Source organism: Oryzias latipes, chromosome 15 (assembly GCF_002234675.1).
Source record: "Oryzias latipes chromosome 15, ASM223467v1".
In the NCBI taxonomy this organism is placed as follows: Eukaryota; Metazoa; Chordata; class Actinopteri; order Beloniformes; family Adrianichthyidae; genus Oryzias; species Oryzias latipes.
The window spans coordinates 24,849,903-24,873,313 of NC_019873.2; the positions used below are offsets into that span (position 1 = coordinate 24,849,903).

General features: G+C 36.5%; 1 protein-coding gene across 7 annotated transcripts in view; it reads left to right on the forward strand.

Moving 5' to 3' along the window:
- adgrb3 (adhesion G protein-coupled receptor B3) overlaps window positions 1-23,411 on the forward strand; it is a 112,036-nt gene that overhangs the window by 3,076 nt on the left and 85,549 nt on the right. For all 7 annotated transcript variants that reach the window (XM_023963028.1, XM_023963027.1, XM_023963026.1 and 4 more), the window contains one exon: window positions 52-820. In XM_023963028.1, the coding sequence (XP_023818796.1) occupies window positions 67-820 (754 nt within the window). In that variant the 5' untranslated portion in view covers window positions 52-66. The remainder of the gene's footprint in view (window positions 1-51; window positions 821-23,411) is intronic.

Below are 23,411 nucleotides of genomic sequence, written 5' to 3' on the forward strand. Positions count from 1 at the left end.
TGTGCGTTTATATCCCTTTATTTAGTTCTCTTTGTTTCTCTCCTTCTGCAGGCCAAATGACATAGGATGAAGGCTGTTCGAAACCTGTTGATTTATATATTTTCCACCTATCTTCTGGTTATGTTTGGATTAACTGGTGCCCAAGATTATTGGTGTTCCACTTTGGTCAAAGGGGTCATTTATGGATCATATTCGGTGACTGAAATGTTTCCCAAGAACTATACAAACTGTACATGGACGCTGGAGAACCCAGACCCTACCAAATACAGCATCTACCTTAAGCTATTCAAGCGAGATTTGAGCTGCTCTGAATACTCCTTGCTTGCTTATCAGTTTGATCATTATTCTCATGAGAAAATTAATGAATTGCTGAAGGCGAATGAGTCTATAGTCTATCTCTGTGATTCAAAGAATAACTACATATTTTTGCTGTATGATAAGAATTTTGTTCAGCTGCGGCGAGTTTTCCCCTATGATTACAATGGATTGACGCCTCTGAAGCTGGATGAGGAAGAGAAGTCCATCGTGGAGTTTTTGGTCTTAAATAAGGCGAGCCCCAGCCAGTTTGGGTGTCAAGTACTTTGCTCATGGCTAGAAAACTGTTTGAAGGCCGAGAAAGGGACAGTGGAGACATGTGGGATTGTGTACACAAAGTGCACCTGTCCTCAGCACTTGGGTGATGGAGAATCAGAAAGCATGCTCATGCTCAACAACGTGGTGCTACCTTTAAATCCACAAACGGAAGGCTGCTTGTCACCTCAACTGCATGCAGGACAGATCTGCAATCTGAGCGCAGAAGTGAAACGTCCTCCTAAAGAAGGTGAGTATTCCATCACCTTCCTCCTTTTGCTGAAGTTAGTTGTAGATTTTACAGACTCTAGTTTCTGCACAAGTTAAGACGATAAACATGTCGATGAAATGTGCACGCCTGTCACTCCTTTCTCTGCCCTAAATGCATGTTTGAAGTGTGATGGCCCATGAAACAAAGAGCACACACAGATTTGCGGACTGCAGTTGGCTCAGAAATGTGTCAACTTTAGGAACAAAGCTGTGAGACGAGTTGGATGGAGTAAAGACCAGGGCAGCACGACTGCCCTGGAAAAATTCTGAATTGAAAATGCCTCAAATCCTGTGAATCTTGAATGGCTATTTTATATATCTGCACAGACTTAAAGTTACTCTAAACTTAAAGGTGTACATACAAATTTGCTTGTGTGCATCAACACATTGATGTCAGTGTCTTCTGTACATAGCCCAGCGTACAATTTTAATGCTAGCATGAATTCCACACAAATTATTTGGATCAGGGATATATGAATGTCTAGTTTGTTCAGACTTTGTACAAAAATAACAGAATCAAAACTTAAAAACAATACATTATCCTTGAAGCATTTTTAAAGGTGTTCTTTAGGAATAGCATGTGTTCAGTGTTGCCATAGAGCAATGCAACGTCTTTTCAGAGCATGTTGGAACCGAACAACAATTACATGTTTGGTAAAAGCTTTACACAAAAACATTTTGCAGTTGCCTGCAGGTGAAGCGTGTCATTGCTGACATTTACACATGCATGACTTCAAATATGGGCTACACAGCAACTGCAAAACTATGCCAAACAGTTGAGTTAAGAAGAGTAATGGCTCTTTCTTGATGAACCACCAGCTAGCTGGGGAAAGTTTTGTCCTTTAAAACTAGATCTGCCCTTTTTTTCTCCATTCATGGCTTCTTTTGTTGTAACACAAAGCAATAGAGAAAGTACTATGAGGAACTTGCTACTACTTACTTTAATGTGTTCACCAGAAGGCACAAAGGAGGGGTGCTCACTAAGACTGAACGGAAAATAGTCAACCTTTACATTTTGGGTGGAACATTTGGGAATTTTGCAGGAATTGCATGCTTCCTAATAAAAACATCAGAGCTAAATAAGTGAGAGTTTTTTTCTTACTAAATAAAAAATGTAGGTGGTAAAGGGCAGCATAGTGGCTGCTAAGTTGGTTTCACTTGAGTTTTGGACATATGAAGTGCTCACATTTTAATAAGTTTGTTTTTGGAACAAAAAAATAGGATTTTTCAGAAAAAAAGTAAATAAATAAATATGCTGTAATAGCAAGTATTTAACACATGTTTCCAATTATTAAATAATTTCCTTTTAAGGATCAATAAAGTTGTTCTGAATTTGAATTTCAAGCTCCTGCCTTTCCACTACAGCCCCTCGAGCACTAATACATGCAGTATCTGATGCAAATTATCATTATTATTCAGCCTGCAGTCAAGTGGAATGCATGGCAGCAACAGCAAGGATGACTCAGTTATGTATTTTGTCAGGTCGTTTCATCATTTAGTGAATTTCATGTTCATGTCAGAATTACTAGTAGGGAGCATTATGCCTATTTTCACAGAAATTTCTCTTCAAAATAATAATTCACTTTTTTTTCTATCAGCATGTTAATAACAGCTTAAGAGCACAGCTTATTTTTTTCCTCTCAGAAGATTTTGCGCAAGCTTCTATTTATAGGGTGGGTTGATGGGAGGTTTTAATAAATCCGTTTTCATCTGGATAACGGGGAGATCACCACTGGGTTTAAAAGAGCACTGTGTTTCCTGTGGCATCATGGTGACAGAGTGGGTGTTTTTGATGAAGAGTAATGCATTACAAAGAGTCGACAAGAGCTCCATTTGATAAAATTGCATGTGTTTGATCTTCTCAGCTCCTCTTACATTATGGCTTCAGAGCACATCAAAGAAAAGAAAGGCTGGAGGTTGTGTAGTCCGGCCATGCCCCTGAAAAACCCCAGCAGTGCTTTATGCTAACCGAGAATAACACTTCAGGGGTAATGCTCCCAACTACTGTATTTAAGATTTTTTTTTTTATATAAAATGGGGACGCCATTCCTTCATACCATTGGCAAACGACAGAGAAATCCAGATGTATAACTCGCATGACTCATTTATGCAGTTTTATTTTTACCACTCGCCTCTGTTTCACGGATAAAGAGTTGTAAATGGGGGCAGCACAGTGGCACAGTGGCACTCACAGCAAGGCAGATTATTATATTTCCTTTCGTCTATTTATTTTGTTTTGCTTTTTTCACGGATGTTTTCTGTTTGCGTGGGTTTTCCTTGCACATCCTTCACAATCAAGCGAGGTGATGACTTTTAGCATGTCAGAGTCATATAGCAGTGTTCATCCTCTGATGTTTTTCATGCCTTGAAGCCAGTGAATACTCAGATTAACTCAGTTGATTGAATCTTGGACAGAGTGAATATTAGATTTAAAGGCTAGGTAAGTAATGCTGCACATATTTTCCCTCTTAGCATTCTATAAGAAATAAGCAGTATCCTTTAGCTGTGTCTTCTTTTGTTGCTGCATTCATGCATCTTCCTCTCAGATGAGGACGAATCAGTGAGTCTCAGTCTTCTTTTGCCAGAAGTCTCTATTTTCCAAGGATGGGGGTCTAGAAGGGGTCATTCTTTGTGGGATTTGGCTTTGTCACATGTCCTCCAAGCCCTTTGCTTTTAATGAAAACTTAAAGTGTGACGGTCACGAGAAACCAGGAATCACAGTATCAAACCTTTGTGGTTCAAAGAATTGGGTGCCTTGTTATTCCTGAAATTATTGTCACTTCAAAGGTAGTGATGCACTTTAAGTATTTTTAAAGTCAAATGAGAAATGTGACTTTTGTCATCCAACTTATTTCTTTTGAAATGTATTTTTAGAACTTTGCCTACATATAAACCCATTTTCCTTTTCTGTGGCGAGATTGAATTATAGGTCAAAGTGAAAAAAAAAACACTGACAAACGCAAGAGTGACAGTAAGCTGCTCTCTGGAGCTGAGGCTCTATAATTTGTTTCAGTTCCCATGATGCAACAAAAGAAGCGAAACTCGAAATATTCCGATGAATATTTTATAAATCCGCAAAATAGGTCTCTCCATTCTCTGTTTGTATAAAAAGTAGGGTAGAGATTACAATACCGCCACAGACTGTTCATATTCTCTTTTATTATCAACCAAAATCCGTTTATCTGCCTAGGATTTCTAGATTTTGTTTATTAAAAGAGATAAAACGGTAAACACGAAATGGAACATAAAAAAGCGGAAATTCAAAGCAAACGATCCCTTGATCATTACCGTTTCTGACGACACGTGCAGCATGCAATGTGGAAGATGACAGCAGAGTTTACAGGCAAATAAAAAGTGTTTGAAGCGTTATGAAGCACCGTCACCCGGCAAAGACCCGAGCATGGCAGCAGCTCAGGCTCGCTGCTTCACATAGTGAGGCCTTTTTATTCACTTTGGATCTTAGTCAAGTCACTCAGTAGTCACACTGCATTATGCTCACCCCCATTGTTCAGTAAAAAATTGGAGGCCATTTTAGTTCTGAGTCGTGGAAGGAGAGAGCTCACATCAACAACGTTGAAAAGTGTTTCGTCTTAGACCTGCATTGTTTGTCATTAGGTAGAGGAAATGCCTTGAACAGCCCAGAAATCTCCAGAAGTCCTTTTGAAAATGTCAGTCTCTGCGGATTTTGTTTCAGTTTTCAGTTCTTTGATTGGTGCACTTTAGTTTATTTCATCCCAACCACAGATATAATATGTTAATTTAATCTGAGGTAGGTATATTAGTTAAAAAAATTGGGTGGGGATCCACACACCTTCACACAAATGACAGATTGAGGAAAGTTGGCCTATTAATAAAGTTGGCCTGAAAATGAGATAAATGCTTTATTCAGTTACAAACTCTGAGTCAGCTCCAGTAGGATTTGTAGAAAAAAGTAAACACTAAAATGAGGTCAAACATCAAACCACAAATAATTTCACTATTCACAATTTCTTTTTGAATTCAAATGCAAAATAAATGGACTAAAGATTTAGCAGCCATTTTACCCATATGGCACTCATCAGAAAATTACACTGTTAAAAAAAGAAATTTAATAAAGTTAAAGTCAGCATTATTTTTAAATGTCCTGGACGGAGTATTTGTTGATATCAAATGTAGGAGGCTCCTTGGGGGCTTGTCCGGGACCGTCATTCTCCATGATAAACTCAACTAATATAGTATAATGTTTTATGAATAACAACATAAAAGCCTGTGGAAAAATAGTAGATGTCTGTCTTTACTCCTGTATTATAGTTTTTGCTTTTTTAAACTAACATTACATTTGATTTTTAAATTTTTTTTCATTCATTTGTGTTTAGTCAAAATGTTGTTATCATTAATCAATAGTAACCTGAAAATGTACACATTTTACATTTTAAAGCTCTTTAACTACAAATATTCACTGATTTGTGAACTTTGCTAAATTATTCCAGCCATGTCACTTTGAAGATTTACAATTTAAATACAAAAGTCACAAAAAGAATGTATTGAGCCAGCATCCACCCTTTGGTCAGTCTTCTGTTAGGATCACTCAGGAGTTTATTCACACATTTAGGACATGATGTGATGATTCATTTATGATTCATGTTTCAAATACAAGAACAGATTATTTCTAAAACTGTTAAACTGTTTTGGTCAGAAAATTCTGGCGCAAAGTCAAAATATTTCTTGAAACAATGTTGTCTCTAAATCTTAAATCTTTTTGAAGCAAATCAGAATACATGAAGTAAATTATTAAACTCACAACATTCTCAAAGTATTGTAGCTAATGTCGCAATAAGTGAAAATAAAGGAATTGATTGATTTTAGATACTTTTAATTAAATTGTAACCTGGATTTGATGAACTATAGGTTCAAACCACAGATTATTTTGGATATCTATGTACTGTCATAAAGATTTATGAACCCTCTTTCTAACTTTATGGCCTGAAATGAACACAGTTCTAATAAAAATTGTGAGCAACAGTTATGGTCTTTAATGAAGTCCTATTACAGCAGGGTTTGTAATCAGAGTAATGGGTTATGCAATGATTCTCATCCAACAAATTGAGATAGCCACACCTCTTGACCCAAAATATTTGCAGCACTTAACCTGTAAAATCTTGCATAAGCAATGTGAAAATATGCATGGCTGTTTTATTAATGTGTACATGATTGATGCATGCATATCTTTGATGACAAGATTCAACAGGATAGATTTCAGCGCATGCGCTTTCAAAAAGCGAGTGTTTTTAGCTAAATTAAATAACATTTGTACTTTTAATATACATCTAACAATTTTTCCATCTTAGTTTAGTATGTACAGAAAATGTAGAATGTTTGCATTAGGTAAATAAATGCAGGTGTTACAGATAAAGTTTTTTAAGGAGAATATTATAATGTTTGTAGTTGCGAGTCTCGCTTTATAACAGACATTTTTAGGTTGATAAGTTAGTGATATACATTATCAAATCAGTTGCTTTGTGAGCTTTTTTTAAAATTAATATCAGAACAGCTTTGGCATGAATGCAAACACAGCATGGAATGAGTCTGTTTGTGTGAAGACAACTGGCTCCTTTTTCAATTTTACAAGTTAACTGGATTTAAATTACTACCATGTGCATAATTCAGTACAATTATAAAGCTTTTCCCTCTTCAACAACCGGAAATATTTCTGAAGAGGTAACAATATGAGCTTGATTTCATCACACCCAACAGACATGTGAGGTGAAATAAAAATTTGATCAATATAGAGAAGATTTTAAGTCTAAAAACCCGCTTCTGTGACTCTCATGTGACAGATTCATTTAAAATTCAACACTGCTCTGAGTAAGCTTCACAGAAAGTGCTATTCATCCTGAAGAAAACATGACCAGGAGTTTGTTGTGTGAGTCTGTTCTAGCTGTGCCCTGCAGCTCTGAAGAGACAGCAAGACTTTGAAGCTCTTTGAGCGAATAAACACTCGGCCTTCTTTTTCTATTTTTCAAGCTAAAAGAATCATGTCCAAATTTCAGCATTGGGTGCGTTAACGTGGAGTACTCCATCAAATCTTTGTTGGTGGAGCCTGAGACTTTAATGTGAGTTATGTGCTGCTTTCAGATTCTCACTTGCATGGCTTCTGCATTTCAACCTAGTTAGTTTTGGCCTGTCACTGAATGGCTATTTCAGCCCACAGAGGAGAAGCATTTGCATAAACACCCACAAAACCTGGCAAATGAGTCTGTCACTCAGGAACACTGTCTGTGCGGTAAAGTTGGGGCAAATATCCAATTTTTGTCTCACGGGACCTCTGGAGCTGTTCTCACTGTTGGTCTCTCAGCAGGGGTATATAGCAAGTGTCCTCATGTAGCTGTAATGGATGCTGCCATTAAACTTACACAGCAAACTGGAATCTAGGGCAGCATACATGATCAGCATCATATAACAATTGCGTTTGGCCTACGTGTCCCCCAGTAATAAATTCATGGTTTCCAGGGGAGTGTAATATATTAAACAGAAGTTGCATATCTCCAGGTGTTACTTATAAAGGGAGTCTCATTGAAAGTCAGTGCATTTTAAGTTAGAATTGATCAAAAATCAAAATGAATAGGACAGCTACACAGAAATGAATCAAGAATGCAAATTTTTACAGCCATGAATTCCACATTTATTACATTATTTATTCATTTATTTATTAAAAATGGGCTACAATCAAGCTAAAAAGCAGCAAGGGTTAAGAATAAATTATGCTGGTTAAGATATAATAATTAGCAATTAATTAAGTAAATGTTATGAACAACTCATTCATATCATGCAAATTGTTACGTCTTTGTCTCAGTTTTCTTTTCTATCAAAAAATCGAATTTACTTAAATTAAAACCACAAATAAAACTAGCATGAACAAATTTAGTAATTATTTTTAACTGAGATATTAGCATTGACAAAAATCTTTCTATGCACCTTGAAGGATTCACAGCTTTGTTGAAATAAAAACGGGTGAAAAACATTTCAACTTTTATAAGTCGAGTTTGTTACTGTTGGTTTATTCATACACTTTTCCTTTGTCAGGTTTAATTCTGCCTCTTATAAATAGTCTTTCTAATGGCGGCGACATCATGGTTTAGTGCTTGACAGATGCAGGATGGGTTATTTTGGCAATGACCATCACCAACTAAGATAGCTGACATGTGCTTTACTGCCTGCATGTTTCCATGGAGTGTTGGTTATTCAGAAGTGTTACGCAATATAAAATGAGAAGCAATCACTCTTCAGCCTTCTTTTGCCAAATTGTCAGCCTGCTCAAAGCCTTCTGTCCTTATTGAGGAAAAGGCTGCAGCAATTCACTCCTCACAGTTCATTGGCAACTTATTTATTAAGTCAAAGTGAAATAGTTTGTATTTACACAAACTAATTGGCAATATGGTTACTGGGTAATTATTTATCTCCAACATTTTAGTTTTTTTTTTTATTTCTTTCAGTTTTTCTACATCTAAACGTTTTGTTAAATGTAGCTTTTAATTTTCCATACCTAACGCTATGGTGACAAATACAACTTCCACCACAATGAAGAGGCGTCTGGAGAATCTTCAAGATCTCATGCCACTGCCCGATTTTTTAAAAACCTTTGGCGTAGTCATGAATGTAGATGACATCAGTCAGGCGTCAGTAAGTTAGGTGGGGATGACGTCATTATGAAATTGAGCACAAGGTGGTTGGCACCCAGATCGCCGGCTGCAATAACTCTGATTGGACTATGTGTAAATGTCTCCGCCCAGCGGCTGTCCATATCAAGTCCACCGGGCGTCACCCAGTAGTATTTAACAACGGACCATTCTGCACCATTAGTCATTCGCAACTCAGATCTGAGCACACATTATAATCTTGTAAATTTTCAAATTTACAAATTTTTATAGAACACGTCTCCCAGGAAATCCAGCAAGAGCAAAGCTCCAGCCCAAGAAAACGAAGGTCCAAGCGGTCCAACTACAGCAGGACTCTTCATCAGATGAAGAGTCTGAGCAAGCCTCGGTGGCAGACGCAGGGGAAGAGCATTCTTTGCACAGTGAAGAGGAGCTTGATTCTGAAGAGAAAATTGTGTGTTTTTTTAGTGTCCTTCTATGACCTTAGGAGCTTGTCAATAATCCTTGTCGAGTGCCCGCACTGCTACTGTCCAATTTCTGACAATTGGATGGTAGCAGTGGGACGGCAGCAGAGGGTGGCTATTATCAGTCAATTATTTGCATTGCTGCCTTCCTGCCACCTGCCTGTCCCTGGGCTGCCACGTCGCGATCTCCAAATGTGCCCCTGGCAGCCACTGACCAACGTCAACTTTTAGTGAAAAATTGTCTGGTTGCCGTAAAATTTTAGCTTTTTCTTAAAACCCCCCCGGCCATAGCGTGCTGCGTAAAAATGACACTGCTGCCCTCCTTGCATGGCCACCTGCCGAATTTGCTGAAAAATGTGCATTTAGGTTGCAGCGCAGTGGCATTTTGGAGTATGTGACCATAGCATGATTTAGCACCAAAACATTTACCTATGTTTGTCAAACTTGTTATTCCTTTTTAAAACAGTGTTCAATGGAAATGAATACAGGAAGTTTTTTTTTTTTTTAAATCAATAAGACAGGAATGTAAATTGCCTCTCTGAGGAAAATAACAAGCTTGAGTGGAGTTCATTTATGGCCATCCTGGACCCAATCATATTGTGTATATGGAGATTACAATCAAAATACTTGATCAAATCTCACAGAGGAACTTAATTTGCAAGGCTCTACCAGTGCTGCACTATTATCAGTTTTGAGTAAAACTTCTTGATGCCACATAGATCACCATGTGCTCCTTTAAATCAGATTTCATGCAATCCTCTTCTCTCAACACCCTGGCTGATGTCAAATTCAGAGCATGTCGGGCCTGCCAGCGTTGCAGCACATCTTTAACTCATCTATCACCACTGCTGTCAGACGTGGTGGCATAGTTCTGCAGCACAACCGAATCTTCCTGTGGCATTAAGGCAAAGAAGGGTGTTTACAATGTCATCTGGAGTTTGGTTTTGCAGTTAATACATTTACACATAAGTAAGTCCTTGTCATAGCAATCAGTCAAAAGCTTTAAAATGCCTTTTCTTTCTTTAGCATGAGGCACAGCTGTATTTGTAATCATGCCAGGACGCTAACACGAGAAGAGCAGCTGAAGTGCACTTGCTCCCTCCCAGACTTCTCTCACCACTGTGGCTGTTTCAACACTCCAAAAAGGCGTGATTTGCCTCACACTTACCTGTCTCACATCACCCACTAAATCTGTGTGTAGTCAGCTCAGTCTGTGTTTCCTATAAACTGACCTTGTGAGCGAACAGGAGCGCTATTGAGTATGAAAAAATTGATTAAAGGCGGTCAAGCTTGACGGAAATTTAAATAACTAAAATTTTGACCAATTACCTGATAGCTGAGAACTGTGTTTGATAAAAACATAGGGGTGGAGTTTCGCTGTTAAATTTGGATTTGAGTCTAGCCCAGCTGTGATAAGAATTAGCACCTCCAAGGTGGAGAATGGTTCTCAGCTTGAAAGTAATGGACTGCCCTTAGATTAGAATGAAACAGGAAATAGAGGGGTTTGAGATGCAGGTTGTTGTGACACAGAATAATAGAACGCAGAGGCAAAACTGTCAGAAAACTACTTCATCCTTGTTTAAACCTTAGTTTTTTTTTCTTTTTTTAAAGAAATATTACCTAATAGAACTAAGCAAAAGAAGAAATTGCAAGCTGAAATTAATCTAAAGACACACTCCAATGAAAATCTTGTTTTCTGTGTTTTTAATATGTCCCTGTGGCTTTTTTTTCCAAAAAATATTAAGCTTAACCCAAAAGAACCCATGGTGACATCAGTGTATCAGATAAATATCAGAAATAGATTATGTGGTCTCTTTGGTTTGAGGTAAAATATACATAATTTTATTTATTAGAAAAAAATATATTGTGAATCAGGAGCAGATGAAAAAATACAGTTTGGAAAATAACCTATTTTGATGTAAAAAATACACTGCCCACAAGCTCCCTGGGTCACTTGTAGACGACAAAATACATACATATTCAAATTATTTGTCTGAGCTGGCATCTGACTCAAAATTTCAATCAAATTTTGTTTAACCAGTATTGTTATGTCGGGGTGTAAGGGGAGGTGTGCATAAAAACAGAAAGCTGTTAGCAAGAGGGAAAGGATGGTTGGGGTTGCTACGCACCAACAGTGCCACCCGCAACTCAGAGTAGAATGTCTAATGAACTACTGCCACTCTGCAGAAACTATGTCCCAGAAAACAACACAGTTTTTCTGGTTTGGGGTAAAAACAACACAATCTTAATTAAAAGACCATTGGGAATGATTTAAAAAAAATTATCGAAAGATTATCAGAGTGGACTTTAATGTGAAAGATGATTCAAGTCACCTGCAGCGAAGAGCTCGGATTCTTAGGGAGGATATGTGTGGAAGCGAGTTACAGAGGTGATTTTTGGCACCGGGTCCCAGTGCTGTCTGGATGATGGAAGATATTTCTCCAGGTCTTATCAGAAAAAAGTCCTATCGTAGGTTCAGGACTTGCAGGCCTGGGAGTGCCCTGTTGTCTCTTTGGATGTTATATGTTAGGAGGCTGAGGAGAGGCACTTTAATGGTTTTTGGTGAGACCTCCTAAAGCATTTTCTTCAAGATGGAGGAAAAGATTAATAATATCAAGGATTTTTTTTTTAAGTGAAGGAGTTGAACAATTAAAAAATAACAATGGATGGCATTATGAGGCATCTAACATCCAAGGCTAGAATCGGTTAAGTGCATCTGCCTCATTCAAGATTGTATGACCAAATTAGACTGAACAACCATAAAATAACAGACAAGAAGAAAGGTTCAAGGAAACAGGGTCAATGGCAGCAGAAGAATTAGACCCAACTAAATTATTTCTTTATAGATCCCAACTCCATCACGTTTACACATCCTTTATCACCATCCTGATATAGACTAAAATGGTAATACATTCAGCAAATGTAAATAAATAACTGCAACCATAATTGCAACGTAGCAATATGCACTAAAAATCAGAAAGAAAGAAAAGTAGAAGCTATTCATTGCAACCTCTCTATGAATCATCCTAAATATTACACAATGGACCTTTAAGGAACTATATCGAAATTTCCCTGCAGAAAATGAAACATTATTTGTCAAATTGATAAATTAATTAGCAGACTTTTTTAGTAACCAAGAAATATATTTTTAATACTCAGCATGGTGCATCACTTTTCAGCAGGATAGAAAACAAAAGGTAGCTTTTTGTGAGGTAATCATCAAGTAATGAGAAACTATTCAGCAACCACTCAGTATGATGAATGATTTTACCTTAGGTTTGCAGAAAAAAGAACTAACACAAAAAGAATAGATACAAAAAAAGGGACTTCAGAGTTGGAATAATTTATTCAGTTTGGTCTCATAGACAGTAATAACTAATTACAAACATAACTTTTATGCATCAACACAAAAAGTTATGCAAACCCACAAATATGTATATTTACAAAGTAGTGTTGTCAAAAGTCCATTAATGATTTGGCAACTACATATTAGCACAATTCTATTATGAAGTCAGAAAACATAAAAGAAAACTATATTTTTGTTAAAATGTAAGTTTTTTGATAGATTATATGAAGTCATATCATCCCCACTTAATTTATTATTTAACGTAGCATTCTTCAAACCCTTCAAACCTGTATTTGTTTTCAGTTTTGTTAAAAATATATATATTCTTCAATGTTTTTGGCATTCTAGGTGATGCTAAATTAAAAGTGGTCCTAGATTATATGGTTTGTTTCAAATTAGCAACATATAGCATGAAGGCGTTTAAGTTGGCTGAACTAAAAAGTGCAGTTAAAAAAAAAAAATCACAAATCTTTTAATACGTTTTTACTTATGTTTGCATATTTGTTCTTTCCCATCAAACGTCTGACTGAAGATTTTCCCTCAGCTCTCTAATTTTGTGAAAGTTTACAGCAGGGGAGTCCCATCCGTTCTGCCAAGAAAGATGACACATCAAATGGTTAAATTCTCTCTGTTGTATTAAAGAAAGGGAAAAAGAGTTTCGGAGCACAGAAGCCATAATAAAATGTGACAGATAAATCACAATCACTTGGGAGATGGCTTTGGATTACTGAATCAATACCGTACCACTTACAGCTAGTCGAGACTTCCCAAACCAGCTCTGATTTACAGACCACTAGTAAAAGCCTTCAGTTGGGTCAGTGGTTATTTTCCCTCTGACACCTGTTGTATAGTAATTTTAAGTTTTTGAGCACAGCTCCTATGAAATAAAAGAGTTGGGCTCAGCTAAAGTTTTTGAAAACGTCTTGCAGTGATTGCAGCCTTGAACAATTCAACGAGAGTGACTGTCCATAAATGTAGCCTAATCTTGGGTTTTCAGGAAAAGCCAAAAGGGAGTCGTTATATGACACAGTTACCCTTTTAAAAATCACCCAATGAAAGTCTTTAAATTATCAAAGACACCTATGGGGTGGATTTTGTTCTCTGTGACATCACTGGGAAGCTGGGTCAGGGAACATTTGCTTAAATCTGGTGAATCTTCATATTTACTAAATTTAAAGCTTCATAAAGTCTCTAATTATGTTACAAATATATGTAATTCTTTTGTTTTGAAAACCAGCAGACAAATATGTGCACAAACACAAAAAGCTAAATGCTAAATATATGGAATGATATTGATAGAAATCAATTTAAATATGACGTTAAAGTCCTAATAAATGTAATGAAACACAGACATTTTTAATGCAGACTACACAAACGAATGGCTGACAGAATCATTTTTTACCATATCAACCCATTATTGGATTATGCCAGAGGAAACCCCTTTAGGGTCAGAATTCTTTCTTCTCATAACGGAGTGTTTTTTTCTTGTTCAGCATTTTAGGGAATTTTCTATTCTGGAAAGCTCATATTGCCAACATTCACTTCTCCTCTGGCCAACCAAATTAGGAGAATAGAAAAAATCCCCTGATAATTCAGACAACAGTAAGTAAAAGTATTTATACTTTTGATAAATATTTTAGAATAATTGTTTATCCATTTTTTGAAAATTGCAGGTGAAGCTGTAAGAACATTTCGTCGTTTGTATATTAGCCACATTTAAAGAGGAAAAACAGAGTTAATAGGAATAAACAAACTGCATAGCATTTCATCATCCACTTTCAGTCAGTTTTTGGGCTTCATTATGTCATTCATGCAGGTTTTTTTGCCAGATAGAATAGTTCTTTGTACACGATCCATTTGTTTATTTAAAGATGCTATCCTCCTCCATATGTTCACGTTGTTAAAATAGTAAATGACATATAAATATGACACAAGCTTTTTAACGTGTCCTGCAGATTTTGTGTTGCCGACCGCTCCACGGCCGTTGTCTGTGATGCAAATCAAACATGGCTGCTATGTAAATTCAGAGGTCACTTCTGTAATCTGTTTGGTCTTTGATTTTCTCCATTCAAAGACACCTTTGTTTCCAAAGAAACATTAATAGACCATTTATATGTGCAAAGCACTTTTGCAAACCTTTGATTTTGTCTCTTTGAAAAACAAATCTGTGAAAAGGGGTCATGTGATACACAGCTGCTGTTCGAGTGTTTGCGTGTGTGTTTGGGTGTGTGTAACAAGCTAATGAATATAAAGCAAATGGCACTGAAATGATGATGTAGAAAAGTAATTACTGTGTAATTCTGCACCCTCTGCATTTCATTTCTATTACATTAGCTGACAGTTCTTAAACGCATCAACAAAGATTGACTGTGTTGACATTTTGCAGCTCTTTTGAAAGCTTATTTAAAAATCCATTATCTGTGTATCGGGGAAGAAATATGTACCAGTAACATTAAAGTAATACATGTAAAGTATTTATAAAGTTATAAAAAAAATTAAAATATTTTTTTCTTGCTTATGAAAACTGTTTAAATGTTGTGACTACTACTACAGCTAGCAGGTGTGTTGATAACATTGGAGTGTGTCTGTGGACAGGCCCCGCCCTTTTTGTACTACATTTGAACCTTACCGTAATGATAAACATCCAGTAAACTTGTTGCTTCATGCTGCTTCATTGTCTTATCCCCCCCCCCCCCCCCCCCCCCCCTATTATCACCCTCTCATCCCCATCTCTCTAATGTCCCTCTCTCTTCTTCCCTTCTTTCCTTTTCCGTCCGGTCCAACACCAAAGATTTTCAAACATGATTGAAATTAATAAAGTTTGGCCTCAATTACAAAAGGGGTTTATTCAGACATACCTCTGGTTCGTGTGAAGATTAACAACCCCTGTTGTTAAAGTGAAATATGTCCAACACAAGAGGCCCTCAGTCCTCATCTGCCTGCCCAGCTGTTGGACAGGACAAGTTAAAAAAAGTAAATAAAAAAAATAAAAATGTTGTAAATAATAAACTTATCAATTAATATGTCTTCACATTGCAGGATTATGTAAAAATTACAATTAAAACACAGCGTCAGCCTACATCAACTTTAAAAAAATGCTTTAAGTGAAAGTTTCAAGAAAGATGAAAGATCTTATATCAAATCATGTCATAGTACGGTAGGCTCAAAGAGAAATCTGCTGAGTTCTTATTTTTTAACACATTAATAATACATTTGAATTACCACAGTCTTTATCTGTCAGTGTGTTTGTTTTGACAGACCTAAAATATACGTATTGATTTATTTATTTGTTTGTTTATTTATATAAAAGAAAACATACTTAGTGTTTAAACTCAAAATGGACTCTGAAATCATTTTTATAAAACAAAAGTTGATCTGAAAATAAAGTTAAAAAAAAAGAAAATAAAGTATTTTTTTGAAACCATAAAAATAATTTGTCTTTGTTGTTTCTTGAATCTTTTTAAATATAGAATTAAACTAATAAATGCTTTCTTGTCAACATTTGGAAATTGATTCAACCACTGCAATAAACGTGACATAAAAATAAACAGCATTTCCAAACTAGCAAGAAGAAATCTATTTGATCCAGCTAAAAGGTGGAATAGGATTAAAACTGCATCAAAAGACTTGTGTGTCTCTGAACATTTGACCTGCTTGGCTTTAGTTTTCAAACACTAAAAACTCAAAAGAGAAGATGATGAAAAAAGACTGGTTAGCTGGTTGTACCAAAGTCCCAAACATACAAGCATTGTGCAGATTATTTTAAACATAACGTAGTTGATAACTATAAAATTTAAGTCTGCATCTGTCAAATAATAAGTTTACGCCCCAAATGGATACAAATGCCTTTTTCCTTTATGTCAGTTTGTAGTTCAGAAGCTGGGTTTTCAATTTTTTTGTCTGAAATCTCAAAAGGTTGGACTCGTGTAGGTCCATGCACAGCGATTGTCAGTCCTCCAACTGTGAGGGGATGAGAGATGGATTGTTTTTTCAGACCTCGTGGGAGAGAAAACTGACACTGCAACTTATATTTTTGGAAAATACAAGACATGTGAAGCTTGTGCTTTTATCCATTTGTTCACTGCTCTCCTACAGCACTTTCTGATGGCATGGATTGCTTTTAAAGGCCTTTAAACTGAAAAAAAAAAAAGAAATTAGTGCATCATTGGTACTGTGGAAAAGATCATAGGGAAAACAGAAATACAACATAAAAACAAAAGCATGTTAAGTTTTGTTTTACTATGTTCAATTAATTTAGCTTTTTCTATAAATACATTTAAAAAAAAGTTTTTTCATCAATCTAATCAAAATGATGAATGGCGTTTTGGATAGAACCTTAAATTCCTGCAAGGCGAACCATATATTAATCTTTTTCATTAAATATTTATTGACTGCTGTAGATTAGCAGCATTTTACACTTCAAAGAGATCTAAGATACAAGTGGATGAGAAATGGAGTGTGCAGAGGTTCGAAAAGACAGGAATGTTAGGGGAATGGCAACATGCTAACAGATGTACGTTAAAACTTATTTCAAACAGGTCATAAACATGCATTTTTTTAAGTATTTCATTCGTTTTTTCATATTTTGGTTAACCTGAGAACACGATGCATCTCTGCTGTTTAGGACAATTAATACATCAATTTTCTGAGTCTGTTTTCTTCTTTTGGGTTCTGGAGGATCCCAAATATTAAACTTCAGATAATTACGACTTAATGACTCCTGAAAAAACAACAAGAATATTTCTCTTTTTCTCTTTTTGTAAAATGACATTGTACGTAGATAAAGAAACAAATATTCAGGACGTACAGCCACAGTAGTCTCTGAAAGCAGAATTTCTTGCATTCTTATTCAGTTCTTATAAAAGTATGACACCTTTAACTGTAAAGGCAATTTTATGCAAGCACTTATTGTTTGTGTAATAAAATCCTCCAAGAAGGCTGGTATCCATGGAAACCACTTCAAATGAATTGTAAGTTCATAAGCAGTGGTGCCAAGCAGTACAGTCTTCTTAATCACTGTTCAAAGTAAAGGAACCCAGTGTCAACACGTGCAACACCACTACTTTATTAATGAGCGGGGTTTTGGCTCCACAACAAAGGCGAATGCAGATGTTAAGAATTAACATGAGAATGTGAACACAAACACGTGTCAGGCGGAGTCACAATTCAAATTATGTTTTATTGTGTGCCTTTGTGTACCATCATATGAAATTAAACATATTTCATAAATTAACAACTCTGAGGCAAGATTTAATTCAAGTGTATATTTTATCAGTGGATTCTTCATTAGTTTATTAGTTTGTATATAATAAAAAAAATCCAAACATATCAGCTGTTTAGGTCAGGTGATCTGGTTAAGAGATGGGTCTCCCTTTGGATCTATTTTAAAAGCGTTATTAATTTAATTCAATTCAATTCAATTGTATTTGTATACCCCAAATTCACAACAACAGTCGTCTCAATGGGCTTCGTATAGGTAATTAAAAAGGTTAAACATAAAATCAAAAGGATCATGAATACATAGAATTCAATAGGAAAATACTAAATTGAACTAACAAACTGACTAAACTAAACTGGACATCCCTGCCCTTAGACCCTCCTTCGAGGTGCTTTTATTTTATCTGCTCTGGATTCACAACAATTTGAAAAGCTAAATGTTTAGAAAAACAGTTTTAAAGATAGTTATTGTAGATGTATTCCATCATCTAAAGAACACAACAAAAACAAGTTATTAAAAACACCAAAAACATTATTTTCATCAGTGCAGTACTTTAAGTCATCCAAAGTTTTCTTTCTTTCTTTTTTTTTCCTTTTTTTTTTGCAAAATACTCAAATTTATTTCAGTTTAACTACTAACTAAAAGAAAAATTAAAAAGCACTTCCAACTATTTTTTAAGACATACTTTCTTTCATAGTAGATCATACTGATACTGGCTACCCAAGCTGTCATCTGAATAGAGGGGGGGTCTACATCCTGAAAATGTGACCACCATTTTAAAATCGTCAAATAAAAACTGTTCCTTTTGTTTCTTTGGTGTTTGACTGGAGGAGGAGGAGGAAAAATAGACAGTAAAGCGTGGGGACAACATGCAAACCACACAAGCAACACCAGAACCAAGATCCTTCTGACGGTGACTAATCCACCTCAGCAATGTTCTTTTCTTAAAAAGCAAATTGCTCATCAAGACACGTGAATATTTGTCTTAAAGAAGTATGTGCACCACAAATCAGGATTGAAATTAGGTCTTGATTTAGAATGTGTATACATTTATTCTATATGATCAAAATGTAGATTTAAATGTTAAATGTTTAATGTTAAAATTTACATAATTTGTTATAGCATATGGCATTATGTTTCTGTGCACCTTTCTTTAAATATGGTGGTAGTGTCTACTGCTCACAGAAGATGCACACATCACATGCACCCCACAGTCCTTTGATGCAGATATCTAAAGGGATCGTTTAGCAGGTGCTTTCATGCTTCAGCTCTTCAGACCATCTTGCTGAGCTATCACGTTGGCTCTGTCCACAGCTCTGCTGTTGTGATGTTTTCTCAACAGTTCCTGAAGTGCAAGAATTGCAGCTTTCTTCTCTGAAATGAGGTGACAATTAGAGAAAGGTATGAAAGTAGATTATCTGCTAAAGTGCGAGAACACATTGCTTTTTGGCGAAGTGAATGTACACATACCCAACTGCGGGTAATGCAATAGGGATTTTCTTAGCACTAAGAAACGCAGCCTTGACCTTTATTTTATTTTTTTTATCAATCACACTTCAGAGAAATGACAAAGCCTACATAATATCATACATTGATGCCTTTTTAAAATGACTCTTCAAAGTCCAATCAACACCTTTAAGGTCAGTCTCCTATCTTTGAACCAAGGAACAAATGAAGAACAGTGGATAAAGATGCTGAATTTGTTATCTGTGTGCTGAGGCATACAATAAGCCTCAGAGGTCAGAGTCAGCTGGATAATGAATAGATTGCTCATCCTGATGTCAGTTCTTATTACAGAAGCCTGTTCTAAAGTACCCTTATGACACTACTATAGTTAGTGGAAGGATTCACCCTTTTATTTGACATATACCCCCCACTACTTTGTGGAGTTCTGCCAGTTAACAGATCTGATTGGAAATGTATCTCACAGAGCAACAAAACCTTTGACACACTGTACTGAATGTTGCTGGTGCAGCAGTACAAGACAGGGGGATAAATATTTAAGGGTCTTGGGGTATTGGCGGATGCAGAACCTCTTCTGGTTAAACAAAGAAACAGAAACTTTAGTCAATCAATATGATGTTTAAAGGCCATGAGAACCAATTTTTCCTCCTCTTCCAGCTGTAAAAAAAAAAAGAATTCCATGCAACTTTAGGATTTCTGCAGACGCTGAAACAGCTTTCCCTCTTTGCACTCAAGTATTCCTGTGCAGCTTTGTTCACAGCAGTTTGAAGTGAGTCAAGTGTAATGTAGTGAATAAGATATTTTCATTTTTACAGTTAGTTAAATAATCTTCTTCTCATCAGTGGAAACTATATGTTATAGCACTTTGTTTTTTTAAGAAAACAGTCGAGTTCAGTATATTAGAAATATTAATATCATGAGACTAAAAAGGTTATAAAACCACATAAGTTATAAACTAATTTCCGTGGCCACATATATGTAAATGTTTCATAGATTTAAAGCTACATTTGTGAAGCATCTTTCATGCACATATGTAACTCAAACTAATTTACAGAGGGACAAAACCTTTAGCAGCATGCGGGAAAATTGAATAAAAATGAAATATAATAAAAGTACATTAACTGAAACACAGAGTGCAGAATTTAAATGAAAAAAACACCAGATGAGAGCAAACTTTCAAGGTTACAAAAAATTATAGATTCAGTTGGGAAACATTTTAGCTCAATGGAAAGCTGGTTGCTTTGATGGGAAGCATGATAGCTAAAAGCAGGGGTGAGTCTAAGAGGGTGGTCTTCTTATGGTGCATTATTCATTTCACATACTTGCAGGAGTGTGCAGCTTCCAGTATTGACTAACTGGCACATACATATTAATACCAGACTAACTTGTGAAACATTCAAGGTCACCAGTAGTACTACCAAGAAAACATCACCTGCAGAAGTCAAACTGTAAATTTGTAAAAACCAATTTGGATGCTCATGTGTAAACAGTTATCGTAAAGGGAGGAGGTGATGAGGTTCCATTGACTGTATATAAGAACTGGACCTAGTGTGACATCACCCAGAGAAAATGGTTTTACCACCAGCTCCAACTAAATAAAATCAATTTAGTCGCCTTTTTTTTTTTTCACGATACAGACGTTAGAGCCACATGAAGTCAAATACTTAAAAATAACCCCAGTTAGACTGTTTTTAAACCAACTCTGAGGTTAAAACAAGACTAACTTTTTCTGGGTTATTTTAACTCTGGAAAAGAAAAGAAAAAACATCCCAACATAAATAACTCAAGAATTGGTTTGAAAAAATAACCGCAGTGTTTTAATGCTGCGTTCACACTGGATGCGATTCGCACGCCAAATTTGCACCTGCCAACTCTCTTTTGACCGGTCGCCAGTTATTTTAAAAGTCCATGGAGCTGGAGCTAGTGAAGGCTGCCTCACAGGGTCCGGCTGGACCACAGGTCACAGGCTCGATCGTTGGCGACCTGTCTAGGATGTATCCCACCTTCGTCCAACAGTAACCGGGACAGCCTCCAGCAACTTCGCGGCCCCAGTCAGTTAAGAAAATGAATAGAAATTCAGGAAGAAAATCCTTGCATCGAGCAGCCATATTGGATTTATTTTTCTACCCTTTGATCGACTCACTGAAAAGTGATTGCGCGTCAACCTCGCCGCAGCCGACGCCCAAATCGCACTGCAAGACCTCAGATTGCATCTGTGCATTAACTTCACATTGAAACTCAATGCCCCTGATACCCAAATCGCGTCCGGTGTGAATGCAGCATAAAAGTGCGGTGAGCAGTGATTGGTCCAAATCTGTCTGAGTCATCAATTCCATGGCAACCATTTTTGTCCATTAGAAGTGAGGTTCTTGGTAGTCTACACCCCTACTGCTTGACAGCAGTTTATGTGAAATCTGTCAATCAAACATCTCAAACTTCTGACTTTTATTGAGGCATCTAACTAGTCAGTTTAGAACTTGAATAACTTGCAACAAAGGAAAGAAAAATGGATTAGCAAAGACATGTTAAAAAACAACACTTACTGTTGTTTGAATCTAAAGGTAAAATTTTTTGAATAAAATCATAGAAAGCTGATGAATAAATAAAAACTGTATTATATGTGGCAAGGAGGTTTATACTTAAATTATACAAATGCAGCAGGAACATCTGGCCTTAGACGGTATCCTCCTTGATGGATCTTATTCTCCCCACAATCTGTTTGCTGGCACTTGTTGAGGTAATATTCTGATTAAATTACATCAAAAAACTTCTTGGGCTCTCAGCAAGCTCAGCAGACTGTTGTAAAATTTATTTGACAATTCAGCAATTGAGCCAGGAGTTATTTTGACAAAGCAGAGCATGTAGAAATGCAAATGCTGCTGTTTGGATCACCATCAAAGAGGTAACACCCTTAAAGACAAAAAAATAAATAAAAGAAACATGGTAAAAGTGGAAAAAATTGTCATCTGAAGCAATATTTTATATTGTAATTTCCTGATTTGAGACACTAATGTGGAGATTTTTATATGTTACAATAAGGTGTTTCTGGCATTTCTACAAATAATTTTATCCCTAAGTAGGTTAACAGCTGAATTTGCTCTTAACCAGCTTTATAAAATAGTTATTTGTATAGTTTTCAGTGCTTTATGATTTATGTTTGCAGGTGGTTTCAAAACCTTAACTCGGAACTTTTGGTAATTTAACTGATTTAGTATTTTGGTCTCCCCATCACCAAGTGGGGACTCAGTCCTCCTCCTTTTAGTTCTTATCTTTCACCCAAGGAAGTGCTAAAGGGGCTCTCATGTGAGTTTCTTTATGTGGGCACAGAAGTCAGAAAAAATGCCTGCGCATGAGCTCTGCCCTGAGGCCACACTTGTTCACTGAGAACATCATGAAGCGCTATTTTTTTCCTCCTAGGGGGAAGAACATGCTTGGATGTTTGGCCTTGTATCCGTGGCTGTCCTGCAAATGCCGTCCATCAAAGTCTTTACGAGATACTCTGAAGAGGCAGTGATTTATTGGTCTTTCAACTTTGTAGGACATTAACAGTGAAAAAGAACAAATTTGGTCTTTGAAAAGGGTGTTGGTTTGTGTCCATTTTTGTGGCCTGTCAGGTGTATAACTGTGAGCCTGACTCAATTCCCATGTGAGCCAAAGCCATCAGCGCTGGCCAGACAGACAAATCTAAAGCAATGAGATTTCAGCCAGAGTCCGGCATTCAGGACAGCATTCAGGCGGTGAACCTGGCGTGACAGAGGAATTTGGTCCAGACAGCATCGCTGTGCTTCTAATGCAGGAATCAGAGGCTGTGTTTGGGAGGCCCCTCACGCTCAGAGGGAGGTCAAAGCCTGTCAAACAAGGACTGTCAGAGTGCCCCCTGTTTTCAACCAAAAGAGAAGCGTGTTGATTCAATTTAATTATTCAAGACCTCTGCTGGAAAAAATCAGTGCCATCAGATAATGTCAGTGTTGGCTTTGACAGACCAAACGCCCACACAAATCTGTCACCACCTAGAAAACTGGATTTTTCACGAGATTCTAAAACATAATTTAAATATCTATGGAGAACGTCGTATATTTAATGCTTTTTTTTTCTATAAAGTAAAACTAGATTGGTTTTTGGGGGGCCATTATACTTCTATTGGCTCTTAACATTCAACCCCTGGTTCTGCATTTTGGTGTATGAATGGTGTTATACTCCTAATCAACTCCTTTTAGAAACACGCTTTGGTAAACAAGAGCAGAAGGGAGTTTGCCCCTTTAAAGCCTTCACAGCAACAGCGTGAGCATGAAAATTTGATCTAAGATCTTAAATCACAAAGCCGAACACGAACACCAAACATTTGTTCCCAAAAGCAAAGTAATAATAAACATAAAAGGCAAGAGGGCTCTTAAAAATAAGCAGAAGAAAAAAAATGCTTTCCTTCTTTGAATAATGTCATATCA